Below are 19883 nucleotides of genomic sequence, written 5' to 3' on the forward strand. Positions count from 1 at the left end.
TAATGTATTCTGAGGAGAGAGGGGATACGTGGTGGGGGAAAAAAGGCACACATCCCATCTGATTGCAAGGTCTCCTCTGATGAATCATGCTGCAATGGACATCTTGGCTATATCAAAGGGTGCTTTCCATCTCAGTGTGATTAATCAAAAAGGGGCTTTATTGTTAGCATAAAAAGTCACTGTAGATCACTGGAAGACTCATAAAATCAAGCATTTATTCACTCTGTCTGTTGATGAGATGAGTCCTCAGCATAATGGGATGATGTGCCAAGGCCAGTTTTTACAAAGTTAATGTTCAGTGCCTTTTTTTTTTTTTTTTAGCTCTGTTTATATGGAAGATGAAAATGGAGAAAGACAAAGTAGATAGGTGTTGACAGAACTACCTTCACGCCACGAGCATTTCTCCATTCTGGGTCGATTTCTCTACCGGTCACAAGCAGTAAAGCTATACCTGTAGGACAGAGGGGAGGGAGGGAAGAAAAATTGAGAAAATGAAATAAATATCTATTTAAAAATAGCCTCTCAGCATGGCAAGGAGAGATTTGAAGATATTATCCTCAAAAGGCTGCTGTGAGTGAGCCCGGGAGAAGGGAAGGCTGTCTGCGGTGAAATATGAAAAGCGCATACTCCCTGACAGCCTATGGCTTTACCTGATACTGCCAACACCAGCCCACTGGAGTGATCCATAGAGTCTTTGTGGAGACTTGTGATATAAATGCTGAGGGCTAGATGTTAAAGATCCTCAGCTCGCTGCCGCCCCACCCTCCCTCGTCATCCTTTGCCATCGCCTTGCTCGCTGCATGGGGGGAATTTGTTATGTTCCCTCCCGTACACCCACCTCGGAAACATCAGGACAGCGGACAGTGAGAAAGTCGACTGACTTGTCCTTGTCCCTTTTCAATTTGACAAGGCAAGCAGCCTTGGGGACTTTCCAGTCTATTTTCAAATTGACCATTTATAATCAGTTTTCTAAAGGAGAAAGAGAAGGGGTGGAGGAGTCGAGGCAGCCCTGCGTTGTTGTGGAGGGTATAGAGCTGGGGGTTGGTGGATGATAATACAGCAGCGTGTTGTCAGATGTGTCAGCAGGTAAGATGAATGAAGAATAGGGAGTGGGTGCATAAAAGAGAATGCACAGTGGGGAATTGACCTCTATTCAAAAAAACGAAAAGGGGGGGGCAAGAAATCTATATCCTCAAGTGAATAAACATATACAGCCTCTCTTTGAAATATGCACCACCTCACCATGAACCCAAAACGGAAGGAAAAGTCGCGCTGGTCACGGGTAGAACCTTCCGGAAAGACAAGGCACCCATTGTCCGTATGTTGACGTCGATGTGGCTGCATATATCAGCACCTGCAAGGTCAGGCCGACTCGGGCGTAGCAAGCGTGGCGAGGGCCCCAGCCCAGGAGGCGTTACAGCATTCTGTCACCCTGCTTGCTCCATCGCCACCACACGATGACATTTCCACAAGATGGCTCTTCTGAATTATGCGGCCCAGCAGAAGGGTAAGGAGAGAAAGGAGGGAAAAAAGCTCATTTTCTGGGTGTCTGCTTCCGACCTGAAACCTCCACTTGTTTTCATCAGCACCTTTTTGCAGCTTATGCAAAATGGCGTACAGGGCAATGGGGGAACAATCAAGCCGGCCCACTGCTCTTGTTCTCCATGCCACAGGCACCTCTCTCTCTCTCTTTGAGGTGTAATGACACAGTGTCACCTCTACACTGGCCCCCATCTTCCCCAAATTAATCCCAATTTGGCCATCAAGCACAGGCCGTCCAGAGGGGCAGACAGCAGGTAATTGACATTCTCAGGTGCATGAGTTTTGTTTATGTAGTAACGCTGAGCCAAGGCCTTTCACCGCGGATGACAAGCAGACCCAGTTTGCATACACCACTTGATTTGGGAGCCCTGCATGAGTGACTGCTCAGCAACCCGTGGTCCTGTGGCATTTCAGCAGAGGACATTTCAGTAAAGATCGCCTCAGGTGTCAAGTGGCTTGGAAGGTGTAGGTGGCAGCTGGAGGTCGTTTGTCCAAGGAATTTATTCCACCATGACCCCCATTGCTCTCTCTAACTATTGATCCATCCCCCAAGACCCCTACACAATGCCCATGCCACACTGGTGAATTACAGCTCAGTCATCAATGTGGCATAACCTTAAATGAAAGAATGGCAAATTCTCAACTGGATATCACACTTCACTTTATGAAATAAGCATTTGGCCACTTACCTCCGAGGTCATTCCAATAGTACACAAAGTCCATTTTGGTTATTGGGATGGCGTGAATGTAGGGAGAGGGAGAGTTCATAAACAGCAATGACTGTAAGTCATTGTAGGGTTGTGCTGAAGCGGGGGGTGTTGGTGCTAGTACGTGGAATACCCTTTCCTCGGCAGATCTCCCATGCCTTTTAGCATGTCACCCAGGGCTATGAATCACCATTACAGCACCTACATTTTTACCTGGGCACCTCAAAGGCTTTTTCATTATGGTAAAAGGGAACCCAAGCAGGCATGGGCAGGGTTGTTTAGGGGGTTGGCTATGCTTGTGAAAGGGAGGGTCTGAGATTTGGGTTGGGTGGGTTAATTACAATAACAATAGGGGGCGGCCAAAAAAAAAAAAAAAAAAACAAGAAGAAGGCGCACTATGGCAAGGGCTGAGCTGCTCTCATTTGTTTCAATAAGGCAAATTGATTCCTATGTCCTCTGGTGCCATTTGCATCGCATCCATTTAGCGCACGCCACTCGTCCCACGCTCCTCCTCCCCCTCCACTCGCTTCACGTGTAGAGGGCAAGACAACATCGATGGGGACAAATTGATCTTCCCGGACGCCAGACGCATGATAACACACACACACACACACACACACACACACACACACACACACACACACACACACACACACACACACACACACACACACACACACACATATTTATAGTCCACTTGCTCATGAATCTGCATGGACAGTATACATAAATTCATAAGTGGAGCACACAAGGTATTTGCCACTCATAATTCAAGACTTCATACAGGAGTGCCTGATAAAAACTCAAGGGATTCCTGTACTTAGCTAGTTTGTTTTTATTCTGTTTTTCACTCTGGTGAGACAGTTCTATGTGTGTATATGTGCATAGCATATGACCTATAGCCTTTAGTCGTTTACTTGAAAAAGTAACAGCACTTGTTTGCGTTACAGCCACAACAGCACAGTCACATCATTCAAAACTAGTTTTTTACTTTAGAAGATTTACATAATTGACCTAGAAGAAGAATATTTTTTTGCCTTTGAACACTGGTCTCCAAAGTTTTTTGCCATATTGCCCTTTGGAAGCAAAAAAAAAAAAAATATATATATATATATATATATGGCAAACTTTAAATCCAAATCAAACAATATGCAGTAAACTAAAATAACACTGTAGAGTTAAAGTGATGTACTTCCAGGTTTTGCGGACACACAAGAGTGAAGTGTTCCCTACTATGACAGTGAATCCCTGCACAAAATAGACTTTTTCATGACCTTAGTTTTGACTGACATGTTTGAACCACTTGTTTTGCCCCATATTACTTTTTTAAAATTCACTCCATTCTACTTAACATTTAATTTGATTTTGAGTTTTGTCTACCTTGCTAGTGTGGAAAAGATTAAACAGATTCATTCAACTTCCAACCTCTCGCTATCCCTCAATTCGCCCCCAGTGAAAATCCTCACCGCACTTTGACAACCTCTGTTTGAGAGTAATTCTTCCAATTCTCTGCTAACATCTTTTTTTTATTAGCCTGCTATGACACACAGCTAAACCACGCCATCCGACCAATTGCAACTTTTTCTTCTAGTGTCACACTACCCATGTGACAACTGATCCATCTCACCGACACTGCTTTCCTTGTGCCCACTAGCTCCAGTATTACTCATAGGCAAGGTCAGTGAAAGCAGCGCTGCTCGCTTGCTTCTGACACAGCCCTAAGCCAGGGTGGTATCTAGCTCGCCTCCTTCACTGCCTGCCTGCCACCCCTTTAGTGTAACACACTGTGTAACACATACACACTCCCATCCCACACTCCCATCATCAGTCAGCGTCAGGGCAGATAGCGGCGGCCGTCAGGCAGATGAGTGACGACTGGACCTGTTACCTGGGCGCCTGCATGACAATGGCCCATGGGCTGAGAAAGAGAGAAAAAAGCTGGAGCTCTGCCACACACATGCATGACACATTACACCAGCAGATCTTCATTTGCTGCTCTACAATTAGCTGTCAACTGATGCTGTAAAGATGTGCCGCACAATGCACCCAACCTGGTAACATGTAATTGACCGCTGTTTGGACTCTATGTGGGTCTATGTAAATCACAGCTATTCACCCACAATTTTCTGACAGTGAGTACAATCACACATACAGTGCACTCATTCAAACTAATTGAAATCAGGGTAATGTGTATTAATATACAATAAGAGGGTAGAAAAGTAATCAATTTAATGATTATACAGGGCAGTATCAGGTAGTTTCTGACAGGCAAAGTGTGACATCCACACAGTGGGCCAGCAGGTCTATTACATGCTTTTTCATTGGATTATCTAGGCATTACTGTGGTATTCTTTCAAGATAGTAACACTCTCCAAAGGTCTTAGTCCCCAGTTAGCATTATAACTAGGGATCAGCAAGCCCAGGGTAACAATAGCCATGGAGGGTATGGACAAAATTGGGCAAACTTGAATTGGTATTATCACAAAAAATACTGGCCCCATAAGATTTATTGTAAAATGCATTAAAAAGATTGTTTGATTCTCTTTCCAATAGTATCATGTAAATTGGTGTATTCTTTGATTTTAAAATACAGACATGAAAAAAATTGCCGTTCACTCACTTTCTCTTGATTGCGTCATGACTAATCAAGACACAGGACGGACCCCCTTCCAAAAATCCCACCACGCTCTGTCGGCCTTGACTTTAGGCACTGTTTACAAATTTCATATTCATCCCCAAATCATCAGCTCTCGATACGCACCTCATTTGTAAAATTTTAGGAAGAAGTCACAAATTTCAATCAAAGTTACAGCAGACCTTTGTTGTCAAAATACAGTAAGCATGATTTTTTTAAAAATTATAGAGCTGATACCAAAGTAAAGTGCAAAAAACAGGCTTTTTAAAAAGCTTTTACTGATGTTTGATGGAAAACAAATAAATGCTGGGACTTTTTTTCCTTCCCGGGTCCCCACTCTGTTGTGGTCAGTTTTCTTCGGGTGTGAACATAATTGGCCCTCTTTTTTCCCACTTCTTTGTTCATTCCCTCATGTCTTTTCCGATAGTTTCACCAATCTCCCGCCAAGAATTTGTGAGTCTCTACGTTGATTCTGCGATTATTCCTTACATGAGGCTGATAGCTGTTATTCTCTCACTAAGAAATTCAGAAACTCTGGCAAAAAAGTAGCCAGAAATGGGTGGGAGAAATCAGCAGTGCTGCATTTACCAATCACAATGGGCTGTGTCAACCCAGCGCATAGTTACATTTCTTGGGAGGTGTACGGCGTACACCCCCGTCTTGACATTAATAAAGCTATTTTCTACATTATATTTTGATTTAGATTTTTTTTTTTTTTGGCTGCTGGTACCTACTATAACAGAGGCAACTTGCAAAAAAGAAAAAAGAAAAGAAGGCATCAGAATCACCTCCTTGAATCAGCAATAAGAAAATCCTATTAAATCCCTTTTAATTGCCCCTCATTCAGGCAAATCCTGAATGCTTGTGAACAGTACAAAAAATATAGATTCTAATGACAAAAGGGAGGTGGAAAGGCTTTGAATAATAGTCTCATCGATATTTTTTCCTCCCTATCTCAACACACTTCTGCTGCTCACAGGGTGGTGGGGGGGTGTGGTTACAGACCAAGAGCTTGCTCTTGCGTTTGAAAGTTTGCAGGTTTACACAAGCACACGTTGCACCCAGGCTTGAGTTAAGACTCCCCGCCGCACACAAACAGACTCACTCAAACATACACGTTCCAAGCACGCCACAAGATTTATAACAATAAAAGTCTCCCCAAAAGGCATTGAAACGCACCAACCATTTCACAAGCAGCCTTGAACTCTGGCTGATCTGCTATTTGTTACCTCGAGCACTTGGCAAAACAAAAACGGCTACAGCCCAAACACTTGAAAGGGCTTATTGCTCATGTTGCCCACAAGTTCAGAGCTGTCTGACTGAAAACACACCATCGCAGTTAAGCTCACTAGACAACAAACTGAAAATACTTTGATCCAATTAGAAACACAGGCTTATTTGCTCAAGTATAAATGCTTAAATTGGTAATACCAGCAGGTAATTATTAAATTCTGCCAGCCCGCCCCCCCTGCAGAACATTTGTATTGCATCTGGAAACACAGTGAGCACAACAATCGAGTCACAGGTTTGGGCACCAATGGATGATGATTATGGTAATCCAACAATGCCAAAGCTCTATTGTAAGTCACAGACTTCTGTTGCAAACTCATGACCTTATTAACCTTCTTAATCCTCAACTGGGTTCTCATGATAAGGGGCTTACACGCACACACATGCCCGCACGCACGCCAGCACTTTCATTTTGATGCCCGGCAAACACTTTAGAAACCCTATCCACCTGTTTTATCCCGCACACCTGAGGTTCTCTGCATAATATCAACAGAGGCCCTCGAGTCATCCAAGACAATTAACGCTTTTCCTTAGATCAACAGTAGGGGGAGGTGGGGGGGTGGATGGCAGCGTTTTGGAGCAGAGGGCCCTCCCAGTGTGGGCACATGAGAAAGCAGGTCTGATTGGTATTAAGTGGTGAGATTAAAAAGCCATCTCATAGGTCAGGTCAGCTGGTGTTCATTTGAATGCATTACCAGGGTCCGAGGCTAGATAATTCTCTCATTAGTGCCACTCAAACCCTGAGTGACAACACGGGTGAGAAGGGAGCATGTCGTACAACACTTAGAGTTAATTAGTCCATGCACACTGTTGCTCAGCACCCCATGCCTATGCTCTCTCCTCATCCTCTCGAAACAGCCTGAAAGCTAAAGCTTTTTTTCTAAAGGAACCACTTGTTGTTTCAGGAAATAGGCGGATTTCTTTTCAAGTTCTCACAACTATTAGTCCCCAAACTGTCAGACTGTAAACAAGCCGGCAGCTTAACCAGAGGTAAACAAGGGATTATCTAAACCAAAGTTTGGATATTCTAATACCCACGTTTGCCCTTGATATTCTTTAAGTCCAACAGAGTAACCGTCAGATTGGTGGAAGTTAAATGTTTTGTCGCATTAGATGGCCTTTTGTAACACGAAAGCACAAAACGCTTAATTATAAGTGGGTAATTATTTCACATACTACAGTTCAAAAACATATCCTACTGTCGTGAGAGGGAGCAAGAACAAAACACAGACATCTACGGACATCTGTCTTTTTACCAGATTATGGTGTTTCCTGTCAAATAGCAAATGTTTGATGGCTAGGCACCGACCTGAGTCCAACTCCCCCGCAGGGACTGGGAAAATGTGGGTAACAGCTTACCTAGTTTCCACTCACACACACCGCTGTTGCAGAGCTAATTCCAACTTGGCAGCAAAGACTACATAGAAAAGATGGGCACGGCTTCCAGGTCTCTAAAGTGAAGCCAAACCTGCGTTCATTTTAATGGCAACTACTGTGGTTTCAAAAAGAACTCGGCTCCCTTGATTGACGAGTTTATGGTTTCATGCAATTGCTAGTTTAGGGTCTTAGCGAATGATGCCACTGGTGTTCAAAATAAAGCAGGTTGTGCTTAAGGGAAGCCCTAACTTGTGATTGACAAGTGGCTACAGTGTGAGAGTGCAGCATCTCTCCGTTTCTCAGTTAGGTCCGCTGCTTGCTTGTCGTGTCCTGTTTCAAACTACCATGCTAGCAAAGGAAAGAACCAGTCCCGTGTTACTCCTGTGTTGAGTAACACGAGACATGAGATTCCAAATTAAATGTTGAATGAAGCTCCTGCTCTAACTTTCCCCTTGTATTTATTTCAGTAGTTTCTCACAGCTCAGACCCACTGATTCTCTCTTTTTCTTTTCTTTTTTTGGCCACTGAGTTTCAGAGAGATTTAGTGCAGAAGAATTTTTGACTCTCTCTTTGTTGATGACATTGTGTTTGGATATTGGGAGCACGAGGTTATATCCACGTCATTAGTCTCCCGGCTTGGATTCATGCCTGATAACTATATTCACTTTGGTTCTAAAGGTTCCATAAATTGTCTCTTTCCCTTTCTTCACTTAGGTTCACTCGCGCTTCCACAACTGTTCCCATGAGACAAGGTGCTCGGCTCATTGGCCGCCCCACACACACACACACAGGGGTGTGTGTGTGTCTCTCTTGCCACCAAAGCTGGCTTTACCCACCACACACGGATTCAGACCCAGAACTATGTATCCCCCTCACACACACACACACACATACACACACACAGAGGGTTAGCTGAATATTCCAAGAGCTTTCAATTTTTCAGGCAGGTCTGCGAACCCCCTCCCATCATGCAGCGCCATCACACTCAAGGGAGTTAGAATTTTGACAGACGTTAGCAGGGTCATCTGCAGTCCCTCAGGGAGGGGCTTAAAAGAAATGAGTTGAATTGCCTTTTCTCTCTTTCTATTCTCTCTTCATCTCCCCGCTTCAGTTCTCTGTATGGGTCTGTCATAATTCCACTTCCTGTCTTCCAGGCCTAGCAGTATTCATCCCCCTCAATCTTGTCTCCGCCGCCAAATTCATCAATCACACGCGAGGCCTTCCAAAAGCGCTTTTTATAACTTCGATGTCACGCTTCTTACGCCACTGTCAAAAGTGGTGACAGGGCTCCAAACGGCTGGTTATGCCACAGTAAGGCGTTTATCCACTTGTATAATGTGCTGCTAGTGCTCATACAGGATCAAATACGGGATGCAAAGAAAATGGCTTCCAGCTGAAAGAGAAGGAGGGGTGTGTGCGTGTGTGTGTGTGTGTGCGTGCGTGCGTGCGTGGGGGAGGTGGGGGGGTGAGAAAACATTTCTTCAAACTCTTTTGCACTAACATGAATTCCCAGTGAAATGTCTGGCGAAGTAGGTCAATGGGATTTAGAAAGTTTGTGGTGTTTCTTTTTTTTTTTTTTCTTCTGCTCTTCTTTCCCTCTCTCTTCTCATACTCACTCGTCAATGGAAAATGAGCAATGCGATTAGGAGAGGGGAAGATGATGAGCTAGAGAGTGAGTGAAAAAGAGCAAAGGGGGTGGGGGGCTGGGGGCATGAAGACAGGCTGAGTGGCGGTTTGGGGGATCTCGCGGGTCCCTTACCAGCTGACTGAGAGACCCAGACAAAGAAAAGAGGGAAGAGATTTGTATCTGCGCTCCAGAGAAAGGGAGTGGCTCACGTCTCTTCATCTTGATATTGAAGCAACAATCTAATTATACCATTTCTCCGGGGGAATATGCATATGAGGGTAATCAGTAAATAGAAAAAGGTAATTATTTGCCACAAGTCATACCCTTTGCACCTGTAAGCACTGTGCCGATCCAAGATTGTGCCTCTCCTATAACTCACGATGAAGATGGTTTATTAGGGGCTAAATTATTTAGCTAATTTATAATAAGTAAATGAATTTCCCGGTTATTGAATATTTCATAGTGTCTGTCAAAATATAATGAGTTAAGTTTGGTCAAATACAAATGGGGCCCCTCTTGGTAATTTGCCAGAATGTTCCTCGGGGTAAAATCTCTGCAAGTGAATGTGATTGAATGTTACAATTAAACGCGCTGATTCATTGTCAAAAGCAACTTATCTATACACATGATATATTTGGCGCCTAATTGGAAGGCACATTTAGAAATGGTTTATTCGGTGACTTTCTACATCACGGCCTAATCAGAATAAATTCTGCTAGCTGTAATGAATTGAAGTTGAATATTCGTAGTTGGGCTATTAAAGAGACTGGAAGTGTGAATTATTTAAATGCAAATTAATGTTTTAAGCTTTCCAAGTGGCAATAGGCACATATTATTCCTCATAACCCACACACACACACACGGAGACACACAAATGGCTAATTTCAGCATTCACTAAGTGCAGAGTAACCTCTTGCTCATACAGTATTCCATTCAATCAATCCAGCAGCAGTGCAGGCTCTTTCAGCCATGCAGCTAGCTCTACGCTGTGATAAAGGAAGATGGGATCCATCAATACTGGAAGACAGGTGCTGGAATTACTAATCAACTCTTAGCTGGGAATTATGTCGCTCGTGGGGCTGCACTGAAGAATCACGGGAAACATGATTCAAACTTCTTTCACTTCTGATTTTGAATCCATGCAGGTGAAATTTCAGGTGTTTGTACCTGACGAGTTAAATGTTGCACGTGTCTAATAAATGTTTTGGTCCCCCCCCCCCTCCCGCGCCCCGTCGACACCGCCGGCGCAGCCGCAGATACCGGGTGAACTTTGTTATTGTTAAAATACTGCGAAATGTGGTTCAAGCTTGTGCTGAAAGCAGCCTGCAAAGAAGTTCTAATCCAAGCGGCGGTGGCATTATTCATGTTTCCACAATAGCTTGTTATTCATCAGAAGACAAAGGAGATTCTCACTCGGCTTGACATAGATGGAGGAGGGCCACGAGGGTATTATTCACATCTGTTGAGAACAGTAAGCACAGCCAACTGGATGTCGCGATACACAATGCTTATTAATGCAAACAAAGTCTCACAACACAGAATATAAATGACGTTTTCCTTCACGTCGGGGCATAAATATTAATTGTATTAAATATATGATGTATTGTAGTTAGAAAGCTGCTTCACTTGTTTATTGTTACACCAACCGCACGTGTTTTATTAATGAGAGCAGCACGTCACTATACGCGACACCAAAGCAGCACACGCCGAGCTGCGCCGCACTTCCTCTGTGTACCACAAGGTGGCACTATAGGCTCGCAAACAGATGCCATTAAACTGCTCCTCTTCTCCAGCTCTCAGCCCGTTCACAGGTGTGTAGCTGGATCGGATGCGCCTATGCACACTGAGTCCAATGCCTGAAATTCAACAGAGCTTCTTAAGCCCCTTTGTTCTGTAGTATTATATTTTCGCTCAATGCAGCATCCAAATAATCCTTAGCCTCAACAGACTGCCTCAGGGTGTTTTCCTTATTTATTTATTATTCCAAAAGTAGTTAGTTTGCACAGCTGCCCGGGGAACACAAATTGTATTATGCTCACTTCCTGTGGCAGGACATCTGTTGCTTTCCGCTGGCATCCCGTCTTGAGTCTACCGAAGTGCTCTTTATGCACGCAGATGACATTATCATAACTAAGATGTGTGCTATTTTGTCTTATGTCGCATCCTTTGCACTGATAGGGCAGGTGGTTAGAAAAGGATTACTAATTATAGTTTTCCCTACAGCAGATAAACTACAGTATTTGTTTTAATCCTGTCGAAGAAGTGCTCAATCAGAATCTTTATTCCAAATAAATGTGAGCCACCAGCATCAAAGTGTTCCCTGAAAAGGCTTTGCTTCTTCATGTTTCTTTGTCTTAGCACCATCTCTGAGACATTTTTTTCTCCCAGATCATAAATCTCTGCTTTTATTTATATGATCACATTGCTGACACTGGCTATAGCAGTTGAAAATTGCTTCCAATTTTAAAGAATGCAACTGTGGTTTCTTGGGGACACCTGTCGCTCCTCGGCTGCTGTTATCATTATGTGGGCATGACACACTTGCTTAACTATACCAAGACTATTTAAACTGACAGATGTTGTGTACTTTTTTGTCTGTAAACAGGAAATGATCTTTCACATCACAAAGTGAAACTACAGAGCACGGCAGTCAACCTTATAGTCATCCACAGCCCTCCAGAGAACAATGCAGGATACAGTCACGTGACTTTTGCTGGTAGATTTAAGGTAAAGATAAGATCTTAAATATGTAAACAGACTGCCAGAACAGGTCAACCTTTGCACATAATACAGGTACACATAATGCTTTCATTCACAGTGATAATGCCATTATTATTGTTGCGTTGTTCTTAGGTTTTTCTGCAGCACCTTACAGCTCACTGGCCCTGCATAAACCCTTCCTTGGGCGCAGCAAGTTGTGATTAGGCAGGACTGAACACTGAATTTAAATGCCACTGAATTAACTTAACCCTGTTTTGTCCCTGTCTTCATACTCCTGTAGACTTTCATAAAGACAAGCAAGAAATCATAGTCTCGGGACCATTCACTAGCTATTTTTAAGCTATAATTCTTAGATAATGCTGCGCTTTAAAATATGGAATCTTGACCCCTGATTCTTGAAAACAAACATGTATCAGGATCTGGACATGATTAAAAAGGTTGCATAGTGCTGCCCAGACTATTCTAATTTAGACTGGCCAGATTTGTATTTTGAGATGATCTTTGCATAGTCCCGTCCAGACTGGTATAGAGTTCGAGTCCGCTTCGAATCAGCAAAGTCCACATGGAACAATCCAAAACGGACACTGAATCCATCGGCCCATTCAAAGTTGTCCATCAGTGACCAGGCAAAATATCCGCGGACGTTGACCCCATCTTCATGTATAGCTGTACATGGACAGAAAAAAAGAGTTTTAACTTTATACAAAGGCTCTATTTTTACAACAGACTCAGCTAAAGCATCTAATTAAACCTGACCGGTAACATGAGCATCATTCTGAAGTATTTAAAGTGCATGTATTAGTTATAATAACTTTTACTGGCATCTTATTAATGAACCTGTTTTCTTTGATTGTAATGGAGAGAAAAAAACAAACTATGCTATAACTATTTCTTTGACAATAAAACTTTTTTTTTTCCCTATATGAACAAACCTAAAGCCCTAGAGCCACCAAAGAGACCTTTTTTCTCTGCAAATATACTCACATGCCCAGTGAATGAATGAGTGAATTACATTTAGCTGTTTTCAGCTTAACATGTTCTTCACTGTCTCAATCTATAGCAGCTGGGATAGGCTCCAACCACCCTCTACAACCCTGAATTAGAAAAGTAGAAGAAAATGGATGGATGGTGGATTCAAACCCAGCAACAGTGCTAACCACCGCGCCACCATGCTGCCCCCACAAAAAAAAAAAAAAAAATCTCTCCAATCCTAAAACTTACAAAAACAGAATTCACTAAATTTTTTTCTGTAGCTATCATATCTTCCCCGATGTTAACATTTCAAAGCACAGGGATATGTTCATATCCTCCAAATTTAACTATTTTGTAACTTCTCAGCTTTATGAATAGTTACAATGTATCTATAGGGTTGCTGTCAAAGGCATGCAAACAAGAGCTATTTGTAGCAGTATGGCCAAAAGCCCTTTTTCACGCCGGTCATTTTGAGATGAAATGGTAAGTGAACACACGTGTTACTAAAATCATTAATGAAGTTGCTGTTCTAGTTTGACAAAAGCCTTAACTTACAACATTTAGTAACGTGTTTACTGATTAATGTCTGCCCCAGTGGGCTGCTATATTATAAAACACACTAGTGTGTATGCTGTCATCAGGGTGTCTTTGAAAGTAAGGTCAATTAAAAAAACCTTTTGATGCAACACAACCCAGTCCTCGGATACCGTATTTGTGATTCATGATAGCAAGAAAATTAAAGGTCCATTAGACAAGATAAATAATGTTTGCTTTAAACAAGAGTACATTTATCAAACTATTTCCTTGCAGGAAATAAACTGAATGCAATCTTTCCAAAACGCAGAATTAAAATATTTCAACAATTATTATTATTTCCTGTGTGTACAATTATTTCCCCCATTTGGATTTTTTTTTTTTTTTTTTTAAATAAGACAGGATTTATGCAGTGCTGATTTACTAGCCATTACCTTTTGCCACTTCTGAGATGGTGTCCTTGTAATGCACACTGCGCTGGGCGTCCTCAATTTGCAGTGGCCCAACCTGAGAGAAACCATTCTCTGTAATGAGGACTGCTGGGTCGTTGAAAGTGTCCTGCAAAGTCATAGGGCAAATATTATTGTCAAACAAGGCATCGCGGCTGTCAGGCATTCCGGGGAGAGACAGATTTGTCTACAGTGTGCCGTTTAGCTGCGTTTCAGCGGTGCCAGGCTCAGACTAATGGCGTGTGACAAGTCACAACAGCAGGAAATTGCTCGTTTGCAAACACTTTTCAGCAAAGTAAGTGTTTCATTCAATGTGACAGCACTAATGAAGCATCAGTGTGTTTCTGGAGGTGTCGAAGAGAGATTGCTGCATACAAAATCAATAGCAAGACACTAAACAAATGCCAGTGTTCCCCCTCGTATGGGTGAAGGTGATCTATCTTGCTGGCGGTCAATTCATTTTGAACAATTTCTGCACATTTGAGCAAAGTGAATCCAAAGTGTAATGAAGGAATTTAGTTGACCCTTGGTTTGGGTCGTTTTTAGTGTCATATATTCGCAACATAAAGTGGAAAAACTGTGCATTTTCATTTCTGAACTCTATTACAGGAGCTGTGCATGACTCACAGTTCAAAATAATCCTTTTTTTTAATCTTACGCTGGACATTGGTGAGTTATCTTAGTCAATCATCTGTCTGAAACAAGCTGTTTTAGCTTCTTTCCCCCACTTTTTAGGACAACTGTCTTCTGATCGGCTACCTCACACAGACAGACGAGTGGAAGAGACATTAAGAGTGGTCTGTAGCCTGAGATTTTGCCTCATAGGGATTACTTGTACATACACTGACCTCATGATTTGAAACTTGCCCATACGAGCATCCATTGTTGCAGCAGCATGTGGTATGAAAGAAAATAGATAAAAGCAACATAGGTGCCCTTTAACTGAAAAAAGATGAAGTTTTACCTTAATGTACTTTAGAAGTTTCCTCAAGCCATCCGGCACTACAGCCAGCCAGGACACTCCGCTAATGGGCCAGGATGAATCCAAAACTTCCTCTGCATCTTGGTCAGCCTTCATACACAACATCTGTTCACAGCCTCCTCCTGGTTTGACTTTGCGAGACGTGTAGTAGTTCAACGCGAAGAAGTCGGCAGTTCCCAAAACGGCAGGGTCATCATTCGAGAAACTGGGCAGTCTGCAGGCTCCATTGTATCCCAGCTTCTTACTCTGAGTGTTTATAGCAGATCTCATTATTTCTGGATAATCGCCGGTAACAAACACAGGCCAGGCAAACCATCCCAGCGTAAACGCAAGGTCACGTTCAGCAGCAGCAATGTCCTCAGTGCAACCTTGGTTTAATGGCTCATACCAGTCGCTGTTGAGGGCAAGAGACACGGCACCCTTCTGCTCCGGCCTGTAGAGAGAATTGTAGCTGTGCCAGGCCGCGGCGTGGGCCCGCAGCATGTTGTGCCCTACCAGGTAGGCGGCAGTGCCTTTCTCTTTTAACCCTGGGGCATGGATGCCGTCTTCATGCCCCACTTTGGCGCACACTTGGGGCTCATTGATAGTGATCCAAAGTTTGACACGGTCCCCAAACGTTTGGAAACAAAACTGAGCGTAGCTGTCAAAGAGGCTGGCTATACCAGGTGATTTCCAGCCTCCCTGGTCTTGCAGAGCTTGAGGCAGGTCAAAGTGGTAAAGGGTGACCATCGGTGATACATTTGAGGCTAGCAAATCATCTATCACTTTGTTGTAGTATTGCACACCTGTGGAACAGAGAGTGCTGTTAATGGATAATAAGGTGCAATAGCCTAAAGCCATCAAACAGGCTTGGATTTAATTCAAGCATGTGTGTTTCAGGACTACCTTTCTGATTGACGTGTCGCGTGGTCCCATCGGGCAGGAGGCGGGCCCAGGAGAGAGACAGGCGATAGTGCGTCAGTCCAAGCTGCTGGATACACTCCAGGTCTTTCTCCCACAGCTCATAGCTGTTACAGGCCACATCTCCATTCTGGTCCCCAAACACTCTCCCTTTCTCATGACTAAATGTGTCCCAGATACTCGGTCCCTTGCCGTCCGCCTGCCAGCCACCTGAACAACCACATAATGGTTGTTAAGAAAAACAGGTAAAGTGTTGACATATAGAAATGTCACTGTAATGTTTCTTCTGAGACTTTTAGAGCCTCTGTGAATTTCAGTGAATTTGTTTATCTAAGACATCTTCTCCACTAGGATTTATTTATTTTCCTCTAATAATGTAAGTGTGTCAGGAGTTGCATTAATCCACATGTGTTCCTTTGGATATATCCTACATATGGAAATGGGTGACAAATGTAAGGAAAACCCTGAGTAAATGAGAAGAGAAACATAAGTACAGAGTGGAAACAGTGTTCAGAGGCACCCGTTTGATGTCTGGGGCTTTTGTGCATTAGTGTTTTGAAAACCAAAAGAGCTATTCATCTTCGGATGACTGACGATGTCAGTGTGGGGCAAGATCACACTGTGTGGGCTCTGCTCTACAGGCATGTATGCAATTAGTGATCTGGTGGTGAGGTGAAGCATATGGACCATATACACCGAGCAGACCATGCAAGCCTGAATGCGCATCATGCAGGGCGGGAGGGGATTTTGTTGGCTTCCAGGATGACAGCGCATGCACGCATAGGCCACAAGGGTCGCTGAATGTTTTATGAATAAGATCATATGAATCACATATATGGATCACAGACTATGGCCCGTTTAGTCACCAGATCTCAGCCAAGCTGAACATCAGTGGGAGATTTTAGACCACAATTAGACAGCACCCTCCACCCCCACGCCCCCCAATGTCAAAACAACAAATGAGGGGAAAATCTTTGGAAGAATAATTTGTCACCCATCTGCATCTCCAACATCATCGGGGCTTCTGTTTATTTACACATGCCTGAGTTTCACCAAACTCACTGGAATCATGTTGCAGCCTCAATAACGCCAATATTTACTAACTCTAGTATTTATGGTAGAGCGATTCATCTCTAACTCTAAAAGTTATCCTGGCTCCGTTCAGGAATCTTCGGAATTGTGCCTACATACCTTCTATTTGATAGGCAGAAGTTGCCGCTCCCCAGGCAAAGTCAGGTGGAAACATTTTTTTTTTTGTCTGTTTGGACCGCTGAAAGAAAGTCGTTCCTCTGTCTTAGTGCGTTATGCGTTTTTTTCCTTATTCGTTTATCTCACTGAAATCCAACACTTGGTTTAACGTGACTACACAGCCTTTACCGTGCTAAAACCAGGAACTACTCCGAGATGTGACGTTCAGTAAGCACGGCCGTAGTCACGTACAGAATAGATATTCAGAACATAATTGTAGGATTTCGGTTTATTTTCATCATGCCACTACTGTAATACTAGTTCAGTACTATTATTAATTAATAAAAAATTACTCCCAAAACGCATTAGTTCCGGATTCTGTCTTTTCATGTTCAAAATTGGGGTCAGGAATTTAGAATCAACAAAAGAACCGAGGAGCACCTGAAGGCACCACAAGATGCTAAAGTCCTGCGTGAAGACGACACGAGGGCCACGATAAAATCAAAGGTCGTGACTAGTTAGTTAAGTTAACATATTAGTAAAGGGCAGAGCAGTTCTGTGAGTTTCTGGTATTATTTTTCTGTGGACATGTTCATATATAAAGTTAAAAATAATATATAGTCTAACAAAAAGAAATGTTAAAGCTCAAAATATTAAATTGGTATGTTTTCTTGCTACCAAACAAATGCAGAATTAGCTCTAGTTACAACACATAAGGTATTATTCCTTAAGAGCTCCCTTCATAGTAGCTTTATTATATTCAGACAGAAGTTTACAAACTTGTGTCTGTGCATATGTAGCCCATATATGCTTAGATTTTACCACCCAGAATTGACTTGAATGAAAGTTAGGCCCTTTGAGCTACACCCCCAATTTATTGTTAAGCCTCACACAGGTTCTGGTGGTAAAGAAAGGCAAATGTTCCCTGACTTGTGCTCACTTCACTGCCATCTTTTAGTCCAGTTTTCTATGTGATGAAGTGAATCGTTTGACCTGATCAAAATGAACACAACAGACTGGATGCGAAAGGGCAAACAAATAAAAGATTACTGACTCGTTACATTATTCTCATCTCAGTTGAGTGAAAAGATTCAAATGTCTGAATCTTGGCAAAAACAAATCCTTGGCTTTTAAGTTTACTGCAAACTAGACCAAACGGCCAGCGGTGGAAGCAGAGTGCATATCCTTTGTTACAATAAAAGTAGCAAGAAAAGTATAAAAATTTACTTTCGTTTAATAGTCCCGCAACATTAATATTGTTATGGCCTCTTTGTTGCATTTTAATAACTGGTGTTGTGCCAAAAAGTGATCGTATGCCATAAAGTGAATTCCAATGTTTCTATGTGCTTTTATGTGTAATGTTTTGCTTATATTGGTAAATAGAGTGCAGTCAATGGAATTTATGAAGGGCTTATAGATAAAATGAAAAAATGACCTGTTTTGCAAGAATCTTTATGAGTCTGCATTATTGTACCTACATTATAATCAATCTGGTCCTTTTTGGCCAATATCTATAGAATTGTGATGTTGTATTTGCTGCGATTTCTGCTGCCCTCTTGGCCAGATGTCTCTTTAAAAAGACATTTATAATGTCAGTGAGTGTTTTTACCCTAATAAATAAAGTCACTTTGCCAAAAAGTGATTGCAGCTTCCACCTTGTGACTGAAATGTTGTTTCAAAATTACTTGAAATAATTCATGAGAGATATGTTCGACACGTTTCACAGATTTTTTTTTCTTTTTTCCTTTTATCATTGATTGTTTTGTGTTTGTTTTTATGTGATGTGGACTATGAGCCTGTAATAAATCTACCTATCTATCTATCTATCTATAGGTCAACAAGTCATTTACAGCAGATTAAATGCAGGCAATCATTTTCTGGCAAACACCGGACATCACTTTTTGGCACAACACTGGTCAAAGAGTGATTATATTTTAAGGTATATTACTTATATTTCTGGCCTTACCAGTGACTGTGCACTATGTGACTCTGCTTCTTATTCCGACAAATTACGGATACCTGTTGAATAAATACTCAGGTAAGACACTTTCCAACTGTATGTGCAGACGTTTCCTTTGCTTTCGACCGATGAACCACCGAGATGCAGGAACTCAATAATTCCTGTGCTGGTGCTTTTATTGTGAAATTCGGACCGGATATGGTTTAGAATCTGCTCTTCCCCTGACTTCAGTGGTTCCCGGGGCAGGACCATGGGAATAGGACTTCTCAATGGAAAGGAGAGTAGTTTTAAGTACTTTCTGAAGATACCGGGTAACAAAACAGACACACTAACCACTCTGGATAAGCTTGGCCAAGTTATTAGGCGATTTTTAGTTTATTTTTCGATCATTTGTAGCACGGTTTAAGCTAGAATTGTTGTTTTTGCGCTTTTCTGATTGTTTTTTTCAAAGTAATTTCCTGTTTGTGACTGGGGGAGAGTTTACACGCGCGTTTGTCGTTCCGTATGTGTCCCAAAGTAATGGAGAATAAAGAATAAAGTAAGCGTTAAAAAGAAAAAGCCCGAGCGAATAACCTGGGATGGCTGCAGCCGCCTCCTGTGGAAAAGACAACACTCTGACTTGGACCCACGCTATGGCCAACAAAGGGAACCTTTCAACAACTGGACTACTTATTTAGCAACCGGGGAGAATACTCAGCATTCAAAATTTGGTAGATTTGTGGAGTTCGGAGGAAATTGAAGTCGTGCCAGCATGGAAAGGGAATTATAAATGAGTCGTTTTCCAAACAAAGAAGGACACCTCCGTCGGACTGAACACCGCCGAGCAAAGGGAAAGCCTTGCGAGAAATGGAGGAGGAAGGCTCGCTTGAGCCAAACAACATACTTGCAAAGATCTCATTCTTTACCCAATTCTAGCAACAACTACCCACCCGCCCTGTTTATTATCGAGACACTGTTTCCTTCGCCGATGCTGCAGTGGTTTTCTTGTCGCGTGTGAAA

At 42.5% G+C, this 19883-nt stretch overlaps 1 protein-coding gene across 1 annotated transcript; it reads right to left on the minus strand.

The window, feature by feature from the left end:
* Positions 1–11313: 11313 nt before the first annotated feature.
* On the minus strand, positions 11314–17126 carry gba3 (glucosidase, beta, acid 3). The gene is made up of 5 exons (XM_030722740.1): positions 16928–17126; positions 15722–15946; positions 14819–15621; positions 13840–13963; positions 11314–12565 (listed from the first exon to the last, which is right to left on the minus strand). The coding sequence occupies exons 1-5, from the start codon at positions 16980–16982 to the stop codon at positions 12357–12359; spliced, it is 1416 nt and encodes a 471-aa protein (XP_030578600.1). The 5' UTR covers positions 16983–17126; the 3' UTR covers positions 11314–12356.
* Positions 17127–19883: the final 2757 nt, after the last annotated feature.

The sequence above is a fragment of the Archocentrus centrarchus genome (genome assembly GCF_007364275.1).
Source record: "Archocentrus centrarchus isolate MPI-CPG fArcCen1 chromosome 18 unlocalized genomic scaffold, fArcCen1 scaffold_23_ctg1, whole genome shotgun sequence".
Taxonomy (NCBI): Eukaryota; Metazoa; Chordata; class Actinopteri; order Cichliformes; family Cichlidae; genus Archocentrus; species Archocentrus centrarchus.